The 27,309-nt window shown below is 44.4% G+C and overlaps 1 protein-coding gene across 1 annotated transcript in view; it reads right to left on the bottom strand.

Moving 5' to 3' along the window:
• The window catches only part of ncanb (neurocan b), an 87,548-nt gene that overhangs the window by 8,991 nt on the left and 51,248 nt on the right, over nucleotides 1-27,309 (bottom strand). Inside the window, exons 9-12 of the mRNA XM_076087292.1 lie at nucleotides 19,048-19,161; nucleotides 4,709-4,867; nucleotides 2,108-2,190; nucleotides 1,618-1,762 (exon numbers count right to left, since the gene is read on the bottom strand). Of these exons, the coding sequence (XP_075943407.1) occupies nucleotides 1,618-1,762; nucleotides 2,108-2,190; nucleotides 4,709-4,867; nucleotides 19,048-19,161 (501 nt within the window). The remainder of the gene's footprint in view (nucleotides 1-1,617; nucleotides 1,763-2,107; nucleotides 2,191-4,708; nucleotides 4,868-19,047; nucleotides 19,162-27,309) is intronic.

Raw genomic sequence — 27,309 nt, forward strand, 5'->3', positions numbered from 1 at the left:
GGCGTTCCTAAGATATCGCGTTTACGAAAATGGGACATGGAAACATTCTGCTTCTGAAAGTGAAACTTTGCACAAACTTTACAGCAGAGCAGCTCACAAGTGATCACGTGATTGATGATGTTGTTAACATATCATTCACAAGGATCAATGATGTTTTGTACATTCACTACAAAACATATCCCAAAAGGTGTGTGCTCACCTCTGCTGCTGCGCTGCAGTCATCTGAGGTCTGTGATTTATAGCTTTTCTTTAAAAGCTTGAGAGTAGAAGTGAAGGATTTTAACACGTCTGCACGCCCACAGCCGAAGCACAGAGCTTGTTCCGTCCAAAGCTCGGGGGAAAGCTTTGGGGATGCAGCCACCGTCGGCGTCTTTGTGTCCCAGTATTTCTTTAAACCTGCCAGCTAAACTCCACCTACGCCACTAACGCGGCTGTCTTTCTCGCCACCGGTCGTAAGTCCAACCTGTATGCAAATCTGTGGCAAAAATAAGCTCCTAATGGGCTCTCAGAGGAGCACGCTGGCGGCCTGACTCCGGCTCTGAGAAGGGGCAGCAGCAACAGGGGACGTGAAAGCGGAGGTGGCGGCACATAAAAGGAACTTAACCAACCAACAAGTTTGCTCACCTCGTTTTGCTGAGTTGAAGTTTCCCGAACATAAAGCACAAAAGCACCTTGTGCCCCCAAGACGTGCTTAACGTAACTAAAACAGAACATTAGGCAGAGGACACGGAGCCGTGATACGAGAGAAGTGCACCGAGAAACTTTATTAAAGTCGTGCTGGAGGACGACGAGAGACAGAAGAAGAGCAGAGAAGAGTAATGAGTGTGAACCTGAAGTACGAGGACTGATTGAAGAGGCTCCAATGTGTGTGAAATGTTAAGTATGACATAGCCAGGGATGCTCATGGAGGCACATGTGCTGTCAGAAAGAGGCTGCAACACTTGTGAGCTTGTGAGTAAAACACTTATAAGAACATTTTGTTCGTCTTTTCTCACTTTGGATTCTCGTCATAGGATTTCAGATTGAAGAACTGACAGCTGAGCGAGGTGGTTTCTCCTCTGTCCGACTCCTCATCGTCTCACTTCTTTAAATCCAGTGTTACCTCACAGCCTCTTCCTCTTTTTCAGTGTTGCTATTTTTCATCCGGCTGCTCTCTGTCTCCTCACCTCTCCGTCAGTCATTTTAATCACCTGTAGAAGTCACTCATTACCACTCTCTCCTCTCCTCTCCTCTCCCCCTCTCCTCTCCTCTCTCCTCTCCTCTCCTCTCCTCTCTCCTCTCCTCTCTCCTCTCCTCTCCCCCTCTCCTCTCCTCTCTCCTCTCCTCTCCTCTCTCCTCTCCTCTCTCCTCTCCTCTCCCCCTCTCCTCTCCCCTCTCCTCTCCTCTCCCCCTCTCCTCTCTCCTCTCCTCTCCCCCTCTCCTCTCTCCTCTCCTCTCCCCCTCTCCTCTCCCCCTCTCCTCTCTCCTCTCCCCCTCTCCTCTCTCCTCTCCTCTCCTCTCCCCCTCTCCTCTCCTCTCTCCTCTCCTCTCCCCCTCTCCTCTCCTCTCCTCTCTCCTCTCCTCTCCTCTCTCCTCTCCTCTCCCCCTCTCCTCTCCTCTCCCCCTCGTTGCTCTCACCTGTTCCCTTCTTGCAGACGTAGGGCAGATTGTAGTTGCAGGGCACGTCATTCCATTTGCCATTCTCGTGAGCGATCATAACCACGCAGTCTTCTCCTCCGGCAAAGAAGTTGTCTGGCTGGTTTTCACGCCAGTTCTCATATTGCTGCACACACACACATGCACAAAAGAAAAAACAGTCACACACTCAGACGAACAACTGTGTCTTTTAAAACATAATTTTCTTGACATCAGAGACTTGTTGCTGATCAAACGTCTACTTTTTACCAATGATCAATTCTGTGCAGAACATTTTCTCCCTTAATTTCATGTTCTCTATTTAACGTGATGTTTTTGTATGTTATGATGGGAAATTAGGAAACAACTAAAGATACAAGACAACATATGTTGTTATTATCTGTAGATAACGCTGTATCACAATGAAGCACTGCTGTGACACTGATTGTATTCAGTTTGTCTGGAGCCTAAACAGACACAGCTTGTTCCTCACCAGGTCCATCTTGTCGGTCCATTGAAAGTCGTCCTCCACCGTACGGTCGTTTAACCCGATCCAGGTGTTGTCATGGCTTAGACCTGAGTAGGAGGTAACAGGAAGTGAATACAGAGAAATTAAAAAGGCACACAGTACAGTACACAACACACGAAAGGTAGTCCGAGAAATAGCACCTGACAATATAATACAAACACAGAAGAAATGACAGTTGAGCATTTTTCATTTAATAGACCAACTTTTCCACTTCAGCCAAGTTTAAAACGTTCATCACTTTTAAAAAATGGTTTATTTGCGGCATTTCCTCTTCGGGTTTTTATGTGTAAATTGACAATGTGCATAAAACTGGTGGAAGTAAACACACGAGCTGTTTTGGATTGCAATAGATTTCCTGATACTGAGTCCAACCATTGAACAGTATAAACTGTCCACTGTAACACAAAAGACACCATGGAAAATAGAGGTTTAATTCCCTCCATGCATTAGAAATGTCTAACACACACATTGAATAAAATCATCCACAAAGCAGAACAGGTGATGTCACAGAGATTAGGGTTAAAATAAGTTCTCGTGTGGGTCGATCTCCAGAAACGCTTCTACACTTCTCAGGATGCAATGAATCGATTTTTTGGCAATACGACAAAAACAACCACAGAAAATGTCGGCATTGCACGTTTCTACAAACCACGGATATGTTGAATGTCCACGTTTCTGAACCAAAAAACAAGTTTTATATCGACCTCGTATCCTGCTTGCAGAGAAACACAATGCCTCGATCCTAACAACTACACTCTAAAAATAACAAGCGCTCATTGATGGTTCATATTGTGCCGTGGGTTATTCTATGTGCAACAGGCTTCATGTGTGTTGCACTTGTCCCTGAACTGTGACCAGCAGCAGCTGAGAGATGTCCCCTCTCTGTGTGCAGATATACTGTTACCGTCTGTGATGCACTGCTGATGACAGTTCTGTTTGTGTGAAAGGAAATATCACTGATGGAGTTTTGGGTTAATCTCATCTGTGTGTTTTTGGGGGGGGGGGGCGCCTGTGTGCACGGTCGTACGGGGGCGCGTGCTCGTGCGTACTCGTGTGAAATGGAATTTCAATCATGGTGTATCTGCTTAACATCATTACTGGGCCCATTAATCTCCCTAATGGCCCTGATCCCCTTATTGCAGGGGTGGAGACGACCATTTTCAAGGCAATTAAACACACTTTTTTGGTAACTGTGCGCGTGTGGAAGAAAGATGAGTGCTCGACGGACGGGCGCCGTCCTGGCATCTGTCCGAGACAGAAGGTGGATCCAACATTACAGAGGGATTACTGTTGGTAATCTGGCTGCGGAGCAAGAATGAAACGCCAAAGAAGGACTGTGTGGATATTTGCAACAAAACGAAAAGAATCAAACAGCATTTGAGCATAATAATTCAGGACAACATGCTTAAAATACCAGGTGGGTGGACTTTGCTACACATGACAACCATTGAATCAATGAGTCTTAAAAACGCTTTTTCTTTAAATACAAGCGTCGAATGGGACAATTTGTTATCACTCTATTTAAATAAAATCAAGTGCCACTTCTGTCTTCCTATTGGTCGTATTCAACCCAGTTCAACATCACTGACACTTGCATTTCCTTCACTGGACATTTTTTCACCAGTTTGGAGACAAATCACATCCTTCGAAAGAATAAGATAGTATATTAAATGCTCTGTCACAGACACTTACATCAGAGCCCGCAGCAACTTTTCCTTGCCACGAAAGGTGATGCACATTTATGTGGCTGAACCGACTCGGCTCCTGAGGGTGTTCTTCAGCGGGGAGCTCAATAAAAACCCTTCAGGGGCCGTTCAGAGCAGATCCAGACAGACATTTATCACTGAGTTATGGAATACACACAAGGCAAGAGCTGCCATTGCCAAGTATGGTAATAATAAAGTAGAAGGGAAGATATAAATCAATAGTAAAAGCAGTGTGTAGCTGGCAGACAGGAGGGGGAGAGATTATGAAGGCCAAGTAATTGCCATTATTTAAATTGACTGGTGACTTGTTTGAATGTGATTGGTGGCCGTGAGATATAATTCTTGAGTTATAGAGCTGTGAAGTAGGGAGAGACGCTGGTTCCATGAGCTTTAAATATCAGTTTGAAAGTTTTTGCTTTTACGTCTGTAGGTTCATGATCTGGTGATCCTGTTCAGGGTCTTTGTTTCTGAGTAATCGTGTTCCTGTTTTTCACCATTTGAATATTGAATTTGAATTCTCATGAATCTCAGCTGCTGTTGCTGCTGAGATAAAGTGAGTCACCTCTAGAGTCAAAACTGCAGCAAATTCAATCCCCACAGGATGAACCCAAACCCCAATCCCCGACTTTTCATCCATCATCAGGTCAAAATGAAATGTGTCCAATAGTTACATGAACAACAACATTTTCAGTCCTGATACCGATACCTGGGAAGTGCTCCAACTAGCAGTTACCTCACATTACAGACAACGAGTGGAACTTATCTGCCTAATTTAAAACTTCCCACCAACACACATTTACGCAGGCTACACTGTCTGTCCTCGTCTCCTCGTCTCCTCCCCTCCCCGACCTCCACCCACCTCTGATGAAGTTCTGCTCGGCCAGGCTGTGGATGCTGGCCAGGTGGCCGCTGTGCTCCCTGCAGTCCTTCTCGGCGTCCTCCCAGGTGTGTCTCCGGCTGAAGTACCTGTAGCAGTGGCCGTGGAACTTCCTCCACGTGTGCTCGCAGCCCTCAGTGTCTGGGGGGTGGGGTGGGGGTAGAAGGGGGATATAATTGAAAAAGACAGTGATTAGTCAATCGGAAATCCATGGGAAGAGAAATGTGGGTTTTTTAAAATTGCTAAACCCCCACAGCCGACAGATGCAGAAGAATCATAGCGCTGCACAGGAAAAGAGTAGGAGGATTTAGGACCATTATTTATGTATTTTCTTTTTTGTATCGGATCACAGCAATGTGTTGCAGCACACAAGATCTAAATACTACTCCCCCCCTCTCTCCCTCTCCTTCCTTTCTTTCCTCTGCCCTATCTTTCTTTTCGTGCCCTCTGTGACTCTCCTCTCCTTCTCCATCCCTCCATTCCTCCATCTCTGCCTCCGTGGCTTTTTCTCTTTGATTTTAGTTGGACTTTTAATCCACAGCAGAGGCAAGCCGGCGGTGAGACAGCTTAGACCAGTGAAAGGGCGTTTTAATCTATTCAAATGACAACAATCCTTAGAAATTGCTTCCAGTGCACAGCGCTCGCTCGGTAATTAAGCCCTGTCACAGTGCTGTCAGCACACCGACTCTCCCTCCCTCCCTCCCCCCCCTCTCCCTTCATCTCTCTCAACTATCGTCCCTCATCTGTCTGGGGGTTAGCTGTGTGACTCGGAGCTGTACATTTAAAATGTTATGTGTGTGTGTGTGTGTGTGTGGGGCTTTTGCGTCCATGCTGGGTTTGTTCACAGATGTGGTTTTGCAAATGTGTACCTAAATATGTGGAAATGTATGTAGGGTTGATGTGAATCTGTCAGCAAAGCCACCTCCGGTTCCCTCCTCATCCTCACCCCCTCCCTCCCTGCGGTGTGGGGATCAGGGAAAAGGCCTCAGCTTTTCCTCCAACAAATGTGAAGCGACACCAGCAAATTGCGTGGTGCAAATTGGGCCGTATGGGGCCCTGCTTAGTATGCAGAGAGATGCAGTTTTGGCCACGAAAAGAAGAGGGGACAGAGGAGAGGAGTCCATTATGAAAGCCCTTCTATACTGTAATATGAAATAAGGGCCTCGAAACCTTCTCACTGCATCGAGGAGTGCTTTTCATAGCGTCCGTTCGCTGTTTGGTTCTGGGCTATTTGAGGTACAATGACGCGAAGTGCAACGACACCATTTCACAACATGCAGTGCGCTGGAATCACAGCGAGACTGCCTCAAAGGGAGGTTTTTGCAAAACTCACTCTGCTTTGAATCAATATATTTGCGTATTTAACACATATTTCCATATCTTCTTTCTCGCAGCTCAACGCGTCAGCTCGCTCAGAAGCTGCACGCAAACGTCTCCAGTGAGTGTGAAAGTGACAAAACGCACTGACTGAGAGCGATGATGAGAAAACCCCCAGTGTGTCTAACCTGCAACAGCAGGTTGAAGTATACTTGTACTGTGTATTTGTGCTCAGCAGGTTTTCTTCGTCATGTCTCATGTACAGTCTCGGGTCTCATGCAGCGACATTAAGCTGACAGGTCCACAACCAGACACAGATGAATGTGTAACCTTTTACGGTGGAAACCTTTTACAGTGATCATGTCTGTCCAGATTATTAGAACCATTTTTATTTCCCCTTTCCATATTTATAATGCAGATTACCATCTAGTCTACACCCGTATGTTCATTAGCTATAGATATAAAGTGATATAAAGATAAAGTAATCGTCAGTGCATCAGTTTTCTGTCTCCGTCTCTAGCAGCCATGACTGTTTCTCGTTGTTTGAGTAAACTACACAAGGAAGGCCGAGGAACTTTCTTTTCCCCCGTCATGATCTCAATGTGCACACAGCAAAGCATCATGGGAGTAACGTTTGTTGTCATGTGTGAAAATATCAAACCTGTCTAGAACTAAACTGCTCTTTCAATTACCTTCTGAGGGAAACGTATTTTCTCCCAGAAAGTTTGAAATTGTGGTTTGGTTTAAAATGATCACAAACTTAAAACAAAACAAGACTACTTGGTTATGTTGAGGAACAAAAGTATTTGGGTCTTCTGGGTGAAACTGTATACAGAAACAAGGTTAATGTACTTTCACACTCGTACTAATGTAATTTAAATTTCAAGCAAATATTTGTTTGACTGGACTCGCCTTGAAAACTCTTTTTTTTGTGTTTTCTACTTTTTCTATGTATTTTTCTATAAATACTTTAGTGATTCATGATTCAAATTTCACTCAAACTCTTATGTATTGTATTTAATATCTAGATATAAAGCTGACTTTATTTTTTCTTCTTTTGGGCGAGTTGTTTCCAAGATAATAGTTTTTTTTCCAGATGATTTGTGTGATTTATGATCTGACTACATTCTGATGTTGATGTCATGTTTATTACATGCTCAATGATTAATATTGATCTTGTTTGTTTGTCCCATGAGGGAGCATCAGACTTACATCCTTCATCTTTTTCGGCCCAACTTGAGAGTAGATTGATTCAAACACGCTGATCACAATCACCCGAGTGATGAATGTGTTTCTTTCTATTTCCCGCTCGTTCTGCTTTGTGAAGGCGAGTTGGTGCCTGACGAAGATCTCTTCGTACACAATTTTTTGAGTTGCACAACTCAAACAGCTGTGAGCTTTTAATACAGCGTGTGGATGTTCTGCTGGATTCTTGACTGGGCTTGATGACTAACGGCTTACTCACAACAATTGCGAAAGAGGCTCAAGACGTGGATCAACTGATATTCACAAATACTTCTTTACATATGAAATAGGGTTTATCACGCCAACACAGACATGCTGAGAACATAAACCCACGTCAGTCACAGAGGAATATGACAAAACAAACATTTAAATACGTGCCTGTCGTTCATCTGACGAAACCCAATTTCCTGAGTACTTATGAACATTATTTGACCAGAATCCATCGTACACACAAACCAATCACCCCCTCAAGTGTTTGCCTTGTGTAGTGCTATTAAAGTGCTACTTTTGGGTCTCTAAAATAACAACACTTGATGATTCGCCCTGTATTTCAATCAAAAATACAGCAAGAGAAACACGAGCGCTCATGCTCTCTGCACAACATAAAAGGTTTAGTGCCCGAGTTCCTCTTGAGCCACTTTACTACTGTTCATACCTGATCTAGTCGTGTCTTCTGACGCTTATTGCAAATGTGGAGGATTGCTTCATTACATCTGTTATTACAGGTAACACTTCAAAACATACAGTATCAGGCTGATGTCACTATGCACTTAAAGCCATCCATAAACCAAGCTGTCTAAGTGCTTCCCTTTTTGATTTCTGCTTTATTATAAGCGTAGACTTTTTTCCAAACTAATTAATTTATCATAAAGCATTATGTAGAATTTGCATCTAACAACCCCAGTGCAATGTGCACTAATGCACTGGTTATCAGTGCTGGTTTCCAAATGTTTATTTCAATATGCAGAAAGTTTCAGGATCCCGAGGCCCTGATTAAGAATGAATGAATTCTTTTTTGTTTCTTGTGTTGTAAATTTGTCACAGCTTCAGAGGAGAGCAGCTGCACTAGAGTCGTACTTCTGAACAGAGAGACTTTAATCAGCATTAGGTAGAATGATGTTACTTCTGTTATCTCTCATTTTATGGTCCCAAAAAAATCTGTTTCCCTGCTGCCCGCTAATGTGCTCCCTCCGTCACCAGACCTGGAAGCTATACCTGCTCAATATGTTTTCCCACATGGCAGCGGGTACATTGTGTTAGCATCGGGAGCGGGTCCAGTTTGGCTCATGGAGGTGGACGATGGGTTATTATCTACAGGAACAGGGACAGGAGAGTCGGGCTGGGTGTCACAGAGACACAAATATATCTATAAATGAAACACGCACACCTCCACTGAACCGACTGCAGTGAGGCTGTACTGTGTGTGTGTAACGCTATGCTGACCACATTTAAACCGGAGACTACAAACTACACACACAAACGCAGACTTGGGATTTACATGAAATAATTCCAAGGAAGACAAAAAAAACAACTAATTGCAGACCAACTAAGTGCATCAAACACACTAAGTTACAGAGTGGGAGGACAGAGGAGAGAGAGAGAGAGAGAGAGAATAAGAAAGTAAAAGAGTCACAGAAACGGAAAGAAAAGATAAAAAGTAAACAGCGTGTTTTCTCCCCCTTCAGATCTTCAACCTATCCTCTGCTGATTTCTTCTCCCACTCGCTGACAGTGACGCTCAAAGCCCGACATCACATCAACCTCTTCAAATATTTAGACATTACTCAAGTCGGCTTCTCTTTTTTCTCGCCCGTTTTCTCTCCGTCAGGCGCGGGGAGAGAGGCAGGGGGTATGTTTCAGCGATTAATATTCCCACAGACTTTAGTGAGCGGCAGTTAGGAAATAAAAGGCGCTCACTTCCAGCTGACTGATTGGCTCGTTTATCCACATCACCGAGTGATATTTAGACTGCTCTGCCTCTTTTTTAGATCTCCTGAATGATGAAATGGGCGCGCGCCTGCACGTGTGCGCTTTGTGCGCTGCCATCATGCCTCCTCCCTGTGTGACTCTACGAACAGGCTGACAGCTCAGTGCGCCATTTGCGAGAGGGCAGATGACAGCAGTCCAGAGAGAGGAAAGTAAGAGAGGGAGAGAGAGAGAAGGGGAGAGAGAGAGAGAGAGAGAGAGAGGGGGGGGAGTCAGATGAGAGGGAATCAAAAGGTGAGAATGTGAGGAGAATGTGAGAGCGGCTGTGGAATTATTAATGGTTGTTACGAGTGCAGTATTGATGAATGGAACATCTTAATAGTGTGATTCTCACAATTAGGAGTAATGGATGTTACAGTGAAACAGCTCCGGAGCGCAGCATGAATGACTGATGTCAGTCTGAAGGCTCATTCTGCGTAATTAGCCCACAGACGTGTCCTCGCACACTGATGGAGGAGGCCGAGGTAAAAGGGAGGGCAGCGGGGAGGCCTGTACAGTAAACGGGCAAAAAGACAGTTCAATCAAAACGTAAACAGTGTGTATCGGTGTAGGTTGGAGACGGCACACACAAGCAACATATCTGTGTATTTACTGCAGCAGTATTGTTCTAAAAGGAACGGGCCGGTAACGTAATGCACACCAACCCAGTCGCCATAAAAAAAACAACCTGGGGAACGATGAACGCCGACGTTTCTGAACCAAAAATGAGTTTTGTGTCATCCTGCAGAAACGCACAATGTCACATGAGACGTTAGGATTAGGCAACAAAACTCCTTGTTTATGGTACAAAACAATATCATGGTTTGTGTTCAAATAATAACTAAAGCGCAACTACATCGCAACCAACTTTCGAGCGAAATATAACGTTAAAATAACGTTACGTAATAAGCGTACGGTCGATGTTCACTTTTGGTTTCATAAGGGACCCGAACAGCGGCCTATTAGCCCCGCCCCTAAAGCATATATTGCTTTGTCGTCTAACTGGCTCTATATGGGACCATTATTTACTAAATGAACTTGAAGAAGACTTGAAGCTAGCGATAACCATAAACTCATGCTGACAATGTTCACTGAGGTAATGAATAGAGCTTAAAGCAGAAGTTCAGACTCTCTTTACTCTCCTTTTCATTCATAATCTCTCTACTATTAATCAGCTGATTAACCAACCAGATTCTGCACAGTTTCCTTTAGCCGATCACACCGTTGCTGTCAAACTCTACAAACGTTCTCCTCTCTGCTGCCGTCAGCTGTCATTTCAGCTCAAATGGTAAAACTTCCTGTGGTGGATTCAGCTGTGGGCTGACGGTAAATGAAAGACAAAAGGAAATGCAAAAGTAGGAGCCAGGCTTCGTAACTTGGCCATCACAGCCTGAGAATATCAGAGGGAGGAAGTTAGAGCGGCGTGCTAAACCTCGAGCCCAGCTCACTGTAGTGTTTTACACCGCTCCATCACAAACCTTCATTAGTGCACAGCAGAGGAATACAGACTCTCCTCTCTCCCTCCATCTCTCTCTCTCTTCATCAATTGAAACACCTGCTCTGGTGCTTCCTCTCTTTTCTCTTCCACTTTCTTTCTTTTCTGCCTGAACTTCCCTCCACACAGGAGAAGAGAATGACAGTTGCTTGAGGAACATTGTCTAATTAATCACCTAGAATGAGAATAAATTAGCCCCCGATCCCTCCAGCTTTCCTGTTGGGAGAGAGAACGGCGTCGAACGCAATGATATGGAGTGAGAGTGACGCCTTGCTGTTATTCCACTTGAATAGCCTCAGCCAGGATTAGCCAGAACTTGTGTGTACCTGCCTGTGTTTGTGTCTCACTGTGAGCGAGGTAAACCAAGAAGCTCCAGGTCTCTCTTCTCAGTGTTGGCACGTGTCCCTCTGGACTTGTTATTAGAATGCATGAATATTCATTAGCATTAGTAGCCTCTACAGAACCGGAGGATACACACAAATAAATTTTGAGCTGCCGAGTCGTCAGGGACGGGAAAAAGTTGGCAAACTCAGACGCCTTCCTTCTCGGTCTCTCTGCCAACTCTGAAAAGCTGATGCTGAGTCAGAAACCCCACCCACTCCAAGAACAATGATATATATATAAATAAATAAAAGGAAATAACAAACAAAAACATCAAACAGCAGCCAGTAGATCACAAGTTCAGGCAAAGTGCTCGGTGTACTGAGGCTTAACAAGAGAGTGCAGAGAGGAGATAAGCTTGGAGTGACGTATCTAATTGACCAATGGGAGTTCATGAATGGACACCTCTGGCCCAGAAGCAACGGCACGATAAGGGCGAAGTGACTGACACTGATGACGGAAGAGAACCTGGTCTGAGCCTCTAGAATCAGTTGAGACTTGTAGCTGTACTTGAAACAAGAGTTCAACAAAAGGACGGCTTTAATGTGGTCAGATCATTCACACGTTTACTTTTCTTTAGCACTCTTAAACTAGTGGCCCTTCTGTAGTCACCTAGTGTCCTATGCTTTCTTATATACATCTATGTTATAATGCTCTCGCTAAGCACTTTGTGACTTATGTCTGTGATAAGCGCCAAATAAATCAATTTTACTTACATACTACGACAGTACAAATTCATTACAAAATGCAAAAAACGTGATTATGACATCCTTACCTCTTTTTGTTCTGACTTTGTTCAGATTTAAATCAGTGCACTTCCCCTTTAAGGTCAGTAAACATTCATCATTAAGGCAAATAAACTATGGTTATAGGGTTAGGCACGTAAAAAACTCGGGTACGGTTGGTTAAATGTTGTGGTGACAGTAATTGCAGCGTTTGCAGGTCTGTAAGTGGATGTCAACTCTGTTTTCCTGCAAAGTCAGATATACGCTACATAAATATACACAACGTTATGCATGAGCAATGAACATTGGCACGGGACGTAAACGGTGACTTGTCCAATGTGGAAGCAGTTCCTAGGGATGTGCTGTTTATGCCTTCAATTTATCGAATGTGCAAATCACTGCAAACATTGCCCCGAAGTAAAATACCTTTGAAATATAAAATGTAAGAGCGTGCACACCGGAGAGAGAAGGTAGAAGGTGAGGTCGGATGAGAGGTTGAGAGTGAATGACAGAGGGACTGCATCTGGAGCTTTGGGTAGCACTTCCCACCGCTGTTAGTGAGCTCAGTCTGCTCTCCTGCTCATTAGTCTCAGTGTGCAGGCCACACACTGTCTGCTGCCTGCCTCCAATCTGCAGCACTGCTGTCGGCGTCGACGTACTCAAAAGTCCTCCTATCTGTCTGCCCCAGATTCACCCGCCGTCCTCTTTGGAGGGGAAGTTGTGCTCCACTTTTCTTCAGGGATCCTGTAACGCTGTCTAGTTGTTTGTTTTACTGTCAAATGACTGCTGTGTGTCTGCGCATAAATGTGTATCGTGTGTGCGTTTGTATAAACTGACCTGCGGCCTCATTACAGAGAAATATCCGGCCTGTCCTGTCTTCACTTAAGTTTCAAAGATAGGAAAAATCATATCATCCTAGAAGTGATTCCTAAAGTCGTGTCTGTGTCCTATCCCGTGTCAGACCTCTGTTATCTTTGGTCGGCTACTCGAGATGTATATATATGCATAATATCAACGGCTCTCACTTCTTAAAGGCTAGCTAACGTGCTATCATGGAGAAGAGAAGACAGGCGTTCAATGTGAGCGACGACGAGTCAGCGGCGTTAATCCTGTCGGTGGAGTAATGGAAATCCCGCTTTTAATCATTTATTATTTATTCATGATATTATCAATCGTTATATGCCGGTGTTCATGTTCCCCATCATCATTGTGCACAGTGCTGCTGCAATTTCTGGCAGTTATTTTGAATTTAGGACAGGGTTGATGCCATCCTAGTTTAGGAGTCCTATTTTGGGATATCCTTGAGCTAGGAGGGTTCTGTAATAGCTAGATTCCTATCCTAAGATAAGATAAGATTTTCTCCTAAATGCAGTTCAGAAACGTGTTTCTGTCGTACCAAAAAATCCTAAATGTCACCTTGAACTCTGTCAGTAAACTCTGTATGCTGCTCAACCATTAGTTCCCAGTCACAGTTGCCAGTAACAGCTGTGCAGCCGACTGGGGGATGTAGCACTTTTCTCCCAAAAAGTCAAATAAAAATGAATAAATATGGATGATTTGACATATGGCAGCAGGGCAACGAGACGAGGCGGTGGAGGAGACGACGGATGGAAGTGCTGATCTTGCCCGCGAGGAACACATTCCTCACATAGAACCAAGCAGCAGCCAGACACCGTGGGATTAATTAGCTACACAATCCTTTTAACGCAAGCTTTCTGTTTCCAATTTGTAGATTGTTAGTTAGGAAACGGAGGAAAAGAGAGAGGATTACTGCTTTATTTAGCGTGTTGTTTTGTAGCCATTTGGAAGGGCACATGGGTCGGTAGAGCTCTGTGTGTTTGTGTGGGCAAATAATGTATCAGTAGTAGTATCGGTTAGTGTGCCACCAAAGCAGAAAAGAAACGCAGCAAATGGGAAACGTGAGTTACTGTAGAGTTTTAGACCGTGAGCAGTGAGGGATGTTTGGGAAAGTGCCGACATTTTGGCGGCACCTCGCATCTTACAAGGGCCAGTGTGTGGCATTAACAGAAATGAAATATAGTATTCATAAACAGTTAAAGGGTATATGTCTAGGGGCTTTTATTGTGAAAGGTAAGAACAGAGGGAGTGGATCTGGTATGCGAGGCTTTTGTCCAGGTTGAAAGGAGCAATAAAGTTTGCCATCTTGGCTCGATCGTCCCTGTTGGTGTTCACTGTAGTGTACGTTATGAATCTGTCTGCGGTGCAGAAGATCAGAATATCGACCCTGTTCCACAAAACAATCGGTTTTTTGCCGCTTTTTTGCCGCTTCGAAGAAATATATTGACTCGTGAATTAATCGCACAAAAAAATGCCCCTGGTGCACGTGTAAAGGCCTTAAGGGTCGGGGTTAAGGCCTTTATTTGTGACTACAGAATGCATTATATCAATGAGGGTCCTCACAAGTACAAACACATGCAAATGTGTCGCTGCGTGAACGCCTGTACGCTGAAAGATCTCTAACTTCACAGCTCTAAGAAATGCTAAAGCATCACACAAACACACACACACACACACACACACACACACACACAGTCACAGAGAACCAGCAGATGTGGTCTGTACAGACGCACTCATACAGCGACACACAAACACACTCGCACAGACTGACAAAAACCTCCTGTGGTGCACCGGAGATGAGAGGCACAGAAAGATGCAAGGACTGCAGGGAGTGACAGCAGAGAGGTATGAAGAGGAAAGAGGAGAAGGAAGCCAACATGAAACAGAGGTGTCTACAGTAGTGGAATAGCAAAGTAAGCCCTCCTACACGTGTACATTATGTCGTCTTTTCTCTCTACCGAGGGAGTCTGAGCGAACGACGGATTAAAAGACAGACTGGAGGAAAGAAGCTGATGAGAAGGAACCGGCTAATGCTTCCTCCGTCACTTTTCCCTTCAGTCAGGCTCGGAGAGATTCGGTTTCTGCCTCCGCTGATTAGGCAGCGAGTCAAAGAAACAGCAGGTTAGACTCCAGAGCGAAACAGCTGACTGATGTCTCTGTTCCTCTAATCGCAAATGTGCAACTTTTCAACAGACCTTACTGATACTGAACCGCTGGAAAAATAATAGCAAGAGTTGTTTTGCAAGACGACAGTGAGCTGAATATTAGAATAATATGAAAAATGCTGAAAGTAGAATGAATTTCTAAAACTCTCAAGCGTCTTTGTTACGGACAAAACATGTAAATATGAACGTCGTCCTCTCTCTCGCTGGAGGACTTCTCACAGTTATTGATTCTAAGATGGGATCACCATGGCAACAGGCCAGCAGCAGACCGGATTTACCCAGAATTCAAGGCTGTGAGGTCACAGCACGTGAACCAGAGGGGGGGGGGGGTGAACCAACGACACGCGGTGGACAGAGAGTCGGGCGTTCTGACTCGACCTGCAGCCACAGCCAGAGATAACCACGATGATGGTTATCTACTTGCTTTGTTGAGAGAGGCTTTCTTCTTCTTCTGCACGCTCTCTGCACGCTCTCGCTGGGCGCCATTTGACTCTCCTACCGCACGGAATGGGCCGATAGCGCGCCGCCTCGAAGAATAAAGAAATATTATTACAGCAAATAAGGTCGGAGGGGGAGACGAATGCCGGCAGACTAATTGTGTATATTTGTATGTGAATATATTCGTTTTACCGCTGAATGCACACTCAATGAGACAGGGCTTTAATTCATTTAGCAAAAGAATACTATCAAATTGTTTATTTGAATCAGTATGAAAATGACTTCACGTCTAATAACAAACCAATGACGAATCAATCTTTAAATCTAAAGTTAAAGACTCATTTTACGGCACGGTGAACATCACACGATAAAGAGGTGAAAACTGAGCAGAGAAAGGTGTGGGCACTTTTATTTTGTAGCCAGCAAGGAACGAAAACACAGCATACCCACCAGCACAGTGCAGGAAGACGAGAACGTGTTGTTTATCAGTTAAAGTGCGGTCTTAGTTAGACGCGTGAAGGTATCAGACAGGGAGCATGAATAGGAATACGAATACTTGAGGAACGGCCACGGACTGTTTGACCGCTCTTGTTTATCGTGCCGGTGAAACTGAAGGATTCGTACTTATGGGTTGCTCGTGTTTTACGTACAATTAGCTGAACAACTGATTTGCGTGAGTAAACGTCATACTGGATAATAATATACTGAACTATTATTGTATGGTACCTATTTCTTTAGAGCCTGCAGAGGCAAATGGCCAAGAACAACCTTTGTGAATAAAATGAAACTGTGTTCTTGCTCAGATTTTCCCGGTCAGAACTTCGTCGTTCGGTGTCATTACTAACGCACGGCTCGACAGGTTTGTCGCGTTCCCTCAGCTGAGAATCTGCATCGCTCGAGTAGAATATTGCCAGAAAACACCCTCTCCCTCCGACTAGAACTTCTGATAACTCTGGTACCAAGGGCCCGGTACGTGTTTTAAAGCTGCTCCTGACCAGGTTCAGCGTGCAGCGTAATGCACGATGGCAATCACGCCCGGTTAAGAGAAAAGACTCTGCATAGTGTTAGGCTCAGCGTACTCTCTTCATGGTACACCCCTCTGGACACGCACAAACACGCACATCACATGCACATTCAAGAAGCACACAGCAAATGAGACGCAGAGAACCGGACCACTTTGGTGAGACAGGGACCAATTGCGTGACATTTAAATGGATGAAAGCCTCGGTGGAACGGATGAGTTCATTTCCAGCGTTCATGTCGCGGTTCTGACCCCCCCCCCCTCCCCAGTGAATATCAAACTGAGATCACAGCGAAATGGCAGAGCGACGCCTGGTGCGAAGTGTACTTTTCACAGCAGAATCCAACATTTCTGCAGAGCGCGGAGAAACGTAAGATGCATGAAGACGGAGACTTTAGATTTTCACAATCAGACCCGCTGCTCCCTATTAGGCGTTAAGGCAGCGACGCAGCAGGAGAGGAGACGTACCCACAGCTCCAGTTCATGTCAAATGAGAGGCACATCCTGGAGATGTGTGTGTGTGTGTGTTTGGGAAGGAGGGGAGGGAAAACACACACTTTATAGGGCGCACATGCAACACCGAAGGCTGGTAGTATCAAAACCCGAGAGACGATCAAGCGGCCTTGATGTAAAGAAGCTGTACATTTAAGATTAAAACTGCCTGAAACACAACACTACGTACTAATTCATGTTCTTTTTATTTTCTTGTTTATGTATGTTGTGCACCACAGGAGGGGCATGAATATTTAAAAAGCAGCCATGACCACAGGGAAATTATAGAAAGCAGATACCAAAGTTAAATTCGGTGAAAGATCAGAAAGTTAACGAGCATTTGGAATACTGTAAGATTAAATAGGAACTCGAACAATTTCCTATTTCACTGGTGGACTCTCCCTCTCTCCACTCAATCCTCTTGTGGCCCCTCGTATTCATCTAATCAAGTGAAGTCTATTTTATTCATAGGGCCAAATATTACAAATCAAAGGGAGTCTATGGCTGAAACTTATTTATGAAATCACCTCTTAAAAGCTTATCAATTAAGTCAAATTGATCGTTGAATGATACAAACACACCTGCAGATTAACAGCACTTCAGTTCACTGTGAAGCTACCGCTGCAAAAGTGCAACATGTCATGTTATGGTCCAGCATTGCATTTGAAGAGACGATGCTAGCCGGTGTGTGTCGGTGGCTGCTGCTGCTTTGCCAAACTACTGCAGTTAGCGAACTAGCGAACTAGCTCGGCACACACGGAGCAAAGTGAAAAGATGATTTGGAAGTTCTGTTAGAGCCAAATGTACTGAAGTTTCTGCAGCATTTTAAATGTCCTGCTTCTCTCTGTATTGATTGCTCCGACCCCGGCAGAGCAGTCAAGAGCAGAGGGAGCCACTGGAAGCCAGACACAGAGAAAGAAACTGATATTCAAAGTAGCAACTCTGCTGAGAGTTGAGGTGAAAGGTCGCTCTACATCGGTAATCTGGCTTGGTTTAATGTGATTCAGAGCAGTGCAGAGTCCTCAAATTATCTCCTGTTCTCCCACTCGTTAAAATCTCCCCCTTTCTTTGTCTCTCCAAATTTCTCTCTTACATTTTTAATTGTTATTTTAAATCTTGTGTTTTAAGAGATTATTTAGTAAAGTTAAAAAGGAAACTCTAAACTCCTACATTTATTGAATTTCTATTGTACCCCTTTACCCTTCTTATCACTTATGTGTGTGTGTGTGTGTGTGTGTGTGTGTGTGTGAGTGTGTGTGTGTGAGTGTGTTCTCTATATATCAGCGTCATTTTGTAAGCTAAAAAAAAAGAAATGTAATCATTTTGGTGAAAATTGGATTTTAAAAATACCTTTTTCAGCTCTATCTTGTATTTAAACCAGTCCATCAGACAATCTGGCTCATAATAAGCAGCTTGTGCACTTCCTCATTTCCCCAATGTCTGCTGCTAAATAACATTTTCTCATAATGTCACAAAACCGTGTTTACTTTCGGGACATAAAATCCGGGTGAAATTGTTTTGAATCAATCAACTCCTTTCAAAGATCTGCGTATTCTTCTGATGAAACACCCCATACGATCAACTCTAATGTATACAGCAGCTGTTTGTTCTCCTCACCGCTGTTTTGCACAAACATGTCGGCCATGTTTTCATGTAACATGCAGTTTGTGAAGAGCCTCCCTCGCGGCCCCCTTCTCACAGGGGAATTACCGTAATGAGAGAAGGGCCCAGCTGGACGCAGGTGTCCTGTATAAACCTGACACATTATTCCAAAGGGCTTCCCACTTCCTCTTCCTCCTCTTTGTCTACATTCATGTCCTCTTCCTCCCACTTCTACCACCTCCTCCGTCTCCATTTACACATCCTCGTTATCTCCATCTTCCTCAACCGCATTGTTTTCTCTCCATTTCTGTCTCCACATCCTGCTCTTCAAGCATCATCATCTTCCTCTACTGTGCTTTACCTCCTCCTACGCCCTTCCCCCCCTCTTTATCTTCATCTTCCACTGTCACCTCGCTTCTCCACCTTCTTTGTCTCATCCCTATCTGCCTTCACTGCCTTGTCTTCCTTCTTTGTCCGATTTTGCCACCTCCTCCTCCTACTCTGAATCATTTCCTCCATCTCCTCATCCTCTCCTTCCTCTATCTCCGCTCTCTGCTTTCACAAAACAAAACACGCCTTTTGTCGGGTGAAAAGCGGAGTTCTGGTCCACATCGTTACCTTTCTCACAGGTGGCTCCTCCGTAGCTGGGCAGACAAAGACACACAAAGGAGTTGATCTCGTCGATGCAGGTTCCTCCGTTCTGGCATGGATTAGACTGGCAGTCATCGATGTCTGAAGGGGGAGAAAAGGGGGAGAGAGAAAGACAGGGGGCGAGTCAGGTTAGATGCAAACACACACACACCAAACGGCTACTTTTTTAAACTACCTGCCATAGCTTTTTACTGAACATACCCCTGGCGAGATCAAACTTGTTGGAGAGATTAGAGGAGTTTCTGAGAAAGTTATAATTAAAGCGAAATTGATTGAACTTCATCAGTGAGCGGTTTGGGATGCACTGAAGCACATGGTGCTAATTTCAATGTGTTTGCAGGACGTGCTGCAGTTCTGCAGGAGCGAGCGAGAGTACAGAGTGGTGTGGAAGGTAGAGAGAGAGAGAGAGAGAGAGAGAGAGAGAGAGCGAGAGAGAGAGAGAGAGAGAGAGAGAGAGGTTAGAGGGGGGGGGGGGGTTTCTTCCTCAACAGCGACGCTCACCAGCCGTGTTGCTAGTAACTACAAAAACAGTGTGCAAATCCATCTTAATGTATGTGCAGAAGCGCCCCAATCAATGTCAGACGGCACCTCTTAGATGCAATATCAACATGAAGTCCAAATGTTTGCGCGCAATGTGCACACTCGCATGCATATTCACACATATTCACACATATTTCGCAGAGGCGTCGCAGGGGTGAGAGTTCCCAATCTGTTGAAAAATGGTAACTGTATTTCTCCGGCTGATCTGTGCCTGGGGGCAAAATCATTAAAACTGCAGCTGGTGATCCGCAACCCTCTGCCATCACAACAACGCAGTGAGTCCCTTGGGGGCTTGGAGAGAGGTCATGGGAGAGGAAGGGAGGGGAAAGTGAAGGGAGAGGAGGGAGAGTGAAGAAGGATTTTTGGGATATAGAGATGCTCAAAAACATCCTGAATGAAGGCGAGGTAATGAAAACATGGGGAGAGGTGATGCCGCGACTACGGGAAGTTGGCTAGTTTCAGGGTTGGATTACAGAGGCTTTGCAGGCAGACAGTGTTCGGGGCGGAGGAGTCTGTTTGGATAAAACAGCATGACAGCTTCATTGCTTGTGCTCTGCTCTGGGCCGGCTGATATTAAAGGCTGGATTTGATGCAGGAGGTAGAGACCCAGCCAGAGGAGTCGGAACGAGACGGCATTCGTGTTTGTTCAGCGTATCGTTGTGTATTTGTCTGTCTGACTCATGATAGGGTGGAAAAATAAAATATATATAAAAAGAGAGTTGACAAACACAGCGTGGGATAGCAAGAGAGTCGCACACATGCCCCTCTACAGAAAATGAGTCTTAAGTCTGGTTCAGATGATCCGACATCCAGCGGAGGGCTGATCCAAATTCGTAAGGGCCAGAAAAAAGCAATACACTGAATGAATGAATTGGCTTTATCTCGCAACTTTCATGCACAGAATGCAGCACAAAGTGGTTTACAATTGATCCTTCGCTAAGCCTCGCCCCCCCCCCCCCCGCTGCTACTCCATCAAGCTGTCAGAGCTACCACGGAGCCCACACTGTCACTAACTGCACTCCCTGAATAAATATGATCTTGTTTCTGTCTGATTTCAGAGAGAAGCAGACAGAAGTGTCTACGTCGTGTTTGAAGGATATATCCAGGATGTAATACTGATTCAGCAGTGGAAACAGGTTAAAGATATAAAGATAGAAGCTAAAGTCAGTTACGGTTGTAAAAGTGAACCATCAGCCACAGACAGACTGAAACACTATTGATAAAGCCAGTGGTAACTGAAGGAAAAGGTAGGGACAGGGTGTAATAACAATGACCTGCATGAGGTGTCCTGTGTCAGACACATCATGGGCCTTTATTACAGCGTAACATAAAGTCATTTGAGATCATTGAAGTTTTAATTCACCATTAAGACTCTGCAATCACCACTGAGTGAAAACATTACTCTGCAGGATTATTGGCCAGTTGTGAACGTTAACCGCCATCCAACAAGAGGCCCCACTCTCTAAAGGCGCTTGGCAGTGAAGAGAGGCCACGCTCGGTTAATGGTGTTAAATGGGGTGGTGTTGAAGGTAAAGGACAAACAGCACAACCGGGCTTCAAGTCATAGAAACCTGTCTGAGGAAATGAAGCCGCCTGCAGGACGTTTCTTTTACAATAAATGTGATACGGACCAACGTAAGTGTTTCCGGTGCATATAACATGTATTGGTGGTCGAAACAGACTAATATGACCCAAAACAATCCATATTAAAAATGACTACATGAACACAGAACCCTGAATGAACCTCTGAGGAACTTCATGTAATTAAAAATAGGATGTATGATGAATAATAGACCCTGAAAATGGCTCCCTCTACACTGCGAACCAACAGATGAGCAGGTTGCCAGAACAGCTACCGGGCCCTGATACGAGCCAGCATCTGGCCTCATTAAGCACGACAGCACCGGGCGAAGGAGCGGAGGAACCCCCTGGATTTTAGGAGCACCGGGGTCAATAAAGTACAACTCTGAACATCAGCTATTAGAGGGGCTACAGTAGGCAGGTGGACATCATCTGTCATTGGAACCAACACAGTGATACTCTAGAGACGCTGCCGTAAACTGACCATCTCGTTTACAGATATGAAGAAAGTCAAGCACAAAGGTGGTCAATGGATACCAATGTGGAACACAACTTGGCAATAAATGGTTCTGATGCATTAGTCCATCACAAATCATGGGACTCTCCCTCCGGAGACCAGTGTTTGTTTAAGTTGCATAGCGGACAACGACTGGCCTCTAAACTAAAATCACGCTCACACGAACACACGTCAATCTCAGGTTTAACCCGAGTACCAACAAGCTAAACATTTCTTGAGCGGAGTGGGGATCCATGCTCATAAATCTGTATTGTTACCCTTGTGTACCATATGGCGGAGACAACACATTGTTCCTCAGTGACGGTCGTGTCGACCTCACCTCGACTCAAGCAGAGCGCAGTGGGCCCGTCCACTCAAAGCCCACTCAACCTCCACTCTGCCCAACTGGCTTAATGAGGGAACCATCCAACTTAATAAGCAGGTGGCAGCGTGTGTGTGTGTGTGTGTGTGTCCACGACTCTCTGGCTCGCTCCCCAGCACAACAAAATCAGGCCCGGGCACTAGTTCAGTCTCCAGGGAGTCAAGGAGAGCAGCGCTCCACTTATCTGCTGGCAGAGCATCGGATGGAGGGATAAACAGGTGCCAGCCACCGTGGTGATAGCCGAAGGACAGCTAAAGCACTAGCGACGCTATCCGGCATTATTCATTTGAATCTGTCGGGTCGAAGGCAGTCAATGAGTGTGAAAAAAAGTTGATGTGGCCAACATAATGGCAGAGGAGACACAAATACCAAATTGGGGATTCAATTTGGTTCACCGCTGATTGAAAAATACATAGTTTGGAAAGGCAATGTTTGATTACAGGATAAATATGTAACCTGCTCTTGTTGTTTATCCCCGCCTCGCTATCTGTGTGTGTGTGTGTGTGTGTGTGTGTGTGTATCCGAGGATAGCTGGCGAGTGTGAGGACGGAGGATGGGGAAATGGAGTTAGAGGAATACGGGGGAGGATAGTGAGACGGCAGTCAGACAAACCGGGGGTGGTGTCGGTTGACAGAGTATCCGGAGGCTTACTGCAGGCATGTGTCGAGACCAGGGTATGAATAATTGAAAAGAGACAGAGAGAGAGCGAGAGAGAGACAGAAGGGTGAGAGAAGGCTCTGGGTCAGCCATCCCCCGTTTCCCTTTTGGGATCAATGTCAGTTCAATAGACCAAATAAAATTTCTATTAACTGTGTTCGTCCAGAGCTCCGTTCAGACCAAGATCAACTCTGTCACCTTCCCCGTCCTCCCCGTCCTCCCCGTCCTCCCCGATGCTCTCGTCCTTCCCTTCCTGACTTTGGTCCTTTTTCTACTTTACAACGGTGAGATTTACACTTTCATTTTATGCCCCAGATGACGCGTTTGAGAACGCTCAGGCCAAATGAAAAGTAAACAGCTCTTTCTCCGTTTTATAAACGAGACCTCAACAGCAATCAGCAATTTCATGGCTATGAATCCTTGTGGGTTTAGCCAGGACGAGTCCAGAGAGAGAGAGAGAGAGAGAGAGAGAGAGAGATGAGAGAGGATGAGAGAGAGAGAGAGAGAGAGAGAGAGAGAGAGAGAGAGAGAGAGAGAGAGAGAGAGAGAGAGAGAGAGAGAGAGAGAGAGAGAGAGAGAGAGAGAGAGAGAGTCCACTCAGAGGGTAATAAAAGCTTGGAGAGAAGAATCGATATTTCAGCCAAGGTCTGGCATGCATTAAAACATGGTACATTATCTTAGAGGTCTAATAACTCTGCCATAAAAAGTAGGTCATGGTTATATACCTGCAAGAGAGGGAATGTCCCAATCCTTCTGCTGGTTGTAGGAAGTAGGATGTGATTTTTTTTGAAAAGGACAAACTTTGTCAACTCTCCAAGATAATAACAAACGAATTACCGACAGTCTATCTGCCTTCACACTGAGGAGGTGGAGAACATCCTGTGCCCAAATAATGAGGCAGGATCCGGACAAGTAGTGGAAGGTTTTCTTCCGGAGGATTTAAGAGGCTTCTTCATCTCCAGATAACACGTATTAACTTTAAATCACATATCAGGACTCTAAGTGAGTATTAGAGAATCCTGAGAGGGCTATGGATTAATTAAAAGACACACTTTAGACACAAATGACAACATAAAAGCACAGCTCAATGGATCTGAAGGCTTTTAAGGTGTCAGCTGAGTAGCATGAGACGTGATGAGATTCTGTCTGCCGAAGAATGAACAAATCTTTTCATTAAAGTTACAACGAGCAGAAATCAATAAATTCCGACGTGACACTGGACTATTAAGATTATTAAGTCTACAGTTGACAGTTTGAAGACACACATTGTTCTTGCATGTTAGTGATCAAGTGAGGACTATCTATAAAGATAAGCCTCGAAAACGTCTTCATCAGCTTCTTACTGTGAGTGATCGGGTCGGCTCTGAGGTTACAATCCGTGCTTGGCGGCACAAATAGTCTCTATTCTCCATTTTAGTAGAAGATCATGGTTTGGCTCAAAATAAGTATGTTTGTTACGTAACAAATTCCGTATGTAATGCTCAACTTTACATTAAAATAAGTCAACACCGGCCTTTTGTTTCATATGGGACACGAATGGCGGTGAAACTTTTCTATTATTTATCCTTAAAGGTACAAAAGTACTGTTCTGTCATTGATTACTATGCTTGTTGTTGATCCTTTTTTATACTTTGTATTTATTGTGATATTTAAAAGAAATCTGAACATTATTGTTTCAGTGAAATTAGGTCCGAGGTCACTGTACGTATCCCAGGAACTTGATGCTACTTGAGTATTTATTTGCAGAGAGAAAGGCTCTTTTTATTTCCCTGATGACAGCCCCAGTCTGAATTGTCTGTGTCCTTATCGGTCCTCCGCAGCTCATTACAATGAACTGAACAACGTCTGACTTCTTTTGGTCATCTTTGTTGATTTCGCAGCAGTGAGTTGTTTTGCAAATTTTCTATTCTCTCCTCCAAACACTCATAAATATTCATCCACAACATCAAATAATAGCACATGTTAGAGCGAGAAGCATTTGAGGTATTTTTTAACTTGGCATTTGTTGGCTTTGACACAAAAATAGCTACAATTTCCTCTGCACGGGTTTTAAGAGGTTCACTCTGACTGTGATATTAAGTATTTGGTGTTCCTGTGTTTAGCTCGAGAGAAAGTACGGATGCCAGCTGCCCATTTTGAATGTCAAAACTACTACGAACATCCACATCAAAGGTCAAGATTGCAGCCGTTTGCCTGACAACGTAATAGCTGTTTATAAGAGCGCTGAGAGCCGTGAAATTCAGCACTACGTGTGACTCTTTTAGAGCTATTTAATATTTGAGGAGAACTGAGAGTCTTGTTTCTGCAAAAGTAACTCAGATGAAATGACTTCGGCAAATTGTGAATAAACCTGATAAAAAGAGCTGCATTAAAGGGCGGGTCCATCATTGCTCGTTCTGGGATTGTATGTATTCAAATCCGACCGTTTGAGTTTTGGTCGACATACGTATGTTTTAGCATCAAAATATGATTTTCAAAAGCCTAAAAACATTCTTGACTTGATGTAGGATTCTGTATGATGATGTTGCTACACACACACATGTATATATATATATAAGTATATATACATATATCCTATTAAATACCAGTGTACTAGTGGTCGGCAAACTCATTTTAGAGAAGTAGACAGGAGTACCACCAAGGAAGATAAGCAATGTACTGTTGTGGATCTGAAAGTCACACAATAACACAAACAAACCAACCGATCAACGCAGCAGTAGACCAGCAACTCCTGTGTTCTGCAAGTTAAAGTCACTTTTTTCTGTCAATGGAGTCTTGTGGCTTTGAAGAGAGCGAGATAGCTGCTTCAGTTCCTGGTCAGAAAGGGCTGAAAGCAAGGTAAAGCGGTGAAAATACTTTAAATAAACAATATACACTGATATTGATTTGCTTGGGCGGGCCTTTCTTTGGTGGTCAAAATACGTTTCTATGACTTCCCTGTCCACGGACGCTTTATCTTGCCGACAGCTCTTTCTGACTGAAGTCGTTATAAATCGTTCTCTTCAAACCCTACACGCTACATTAGCGACGTATGTAATTCTACCTCGCAGAACACGGGAGTATACATACAAACCCACTTCTAAAAATCCAAAGTAACCCTTTTATTTATTCCAAACTTAGCATGCCTAACGTTGACTCAGCTAGTACTAGTGTTCACATTGTTCATAACGCTATTGATTAGCTTACTTTGGTAACTGACGTCTACATGTCAGTGAAGAGATGAAGGGGACAGCAATAATGAATGAAACAATGATTATAGGGAGAAAGAAAGGCATGAAATAGATGCACCATGGTTGCTTTTGATTCATTATGCAACTACACGTGTACAGATACACAGGCAGAGGGTGGATGGTGAGCAAAGGAAGTCTCATTAGTCTCATTAGTATAAGCCGTATATCATCCATCCCCGCCAAACTTCTGTAGGTGGCAGGCACGGTGCATATAAGCCGGCCAGTTTGTCCTAACGGAGCCGGAAAAGCCCATTTTTCTTCTGTAGACTAAATGCCAGCCGTACAGATCAAACAGCAGTCTGATCAATTACACAGAGAACCTTTGAACCAGCAAATGCCACCTGGAGACTTCACATCTGACAGGGTGGTATGGAGGGCATGGAGGGACAACATTAATGCGGCAGAGGAAGACTCTTTTTTTTTTTTGTGAGCTGCAAGGAAGAAAAACGCACATTCATGCAAGCGTACGCTCAATTACTCTCTGTGACACACACACATACAGAAGCACTCCAGCAAACACACTGGGTGGCAGTCTCTCCTCCCCCCCCCCTTATCAACCAACAGCAGTGACAGATCTGGTCACTCTTTTTTCAAAATTCGCCTAATTGCCTCCGAACCACAGCGGACATTATGTAAAAATAAATTGACATGACATCTTGTAAAATGGAGGCTTTGAAATGGAAATGTTTGTCACACAAAGGCTGTTTTTTTTTTTGTTGCTGAAAGGCTCTTTGTGTTTGTCATCTTTCATTGTGCGAGACCCTGGATGATTGACTTCCTTTTTGCTAGCTGAGAGGCATTGACATTTCCATGCCCTTCTACAAAGATGGATACCTTTCTATTGAACCGCCACTCGTCCAAACAGCATGCCCGCTCAATTGACCATGTTGGGTCGTGTCAATAACTATAATGCTGGAGTGTGTACAGCAGCATTAATGAGCATATAATGATTTTTTATTTTTTTTTTGCATGTGTGTGTGTGTGTTTATATGAATGCGTGCATCTGTTTGTGTAAAGACTGTGTGTGTGTGTGTGTGTGTGTGTGTGTGTGTGTGTGTGTGTGAACAGTGCAGGAAAGAAAGAGTTTCTGAATGTCAGATCCACAGCTGCAACCATAAACTTGATGTATGTGTGTGAGTGGTGCTCTTGCCTCCCATCTTCCAACTGTTTTGGTCAAGAGCCTCTTTCTGCCCTTTGGGCCACAATAACTTAAAGCTGCACTAATCAATATGTATGTGTTATTGATGGATCACATGAATATGTGCACCGTGAGAGGGGTCACTTGTAGTGACGAACACACACACAAATTCATCGTCTGACTCCGCAGTTCCCTTTAGCGTCTT

This window comes from Anarhichas minor, unplaced genomic scaffold (assembly GCF_050575085.1).
Source record: "Anarhichas minor isolate MPS153535 unplaced genomic scaffold, ASM5057508v1 ptg000010l, whole genome shotgun sequence".
Taxonomy (NCBI): Eukaryota; Metazoa; Chordata; class Actinopteri; order Perciformes; family Anarhichadidae; genus Anarhichas; species Anarhichas minor.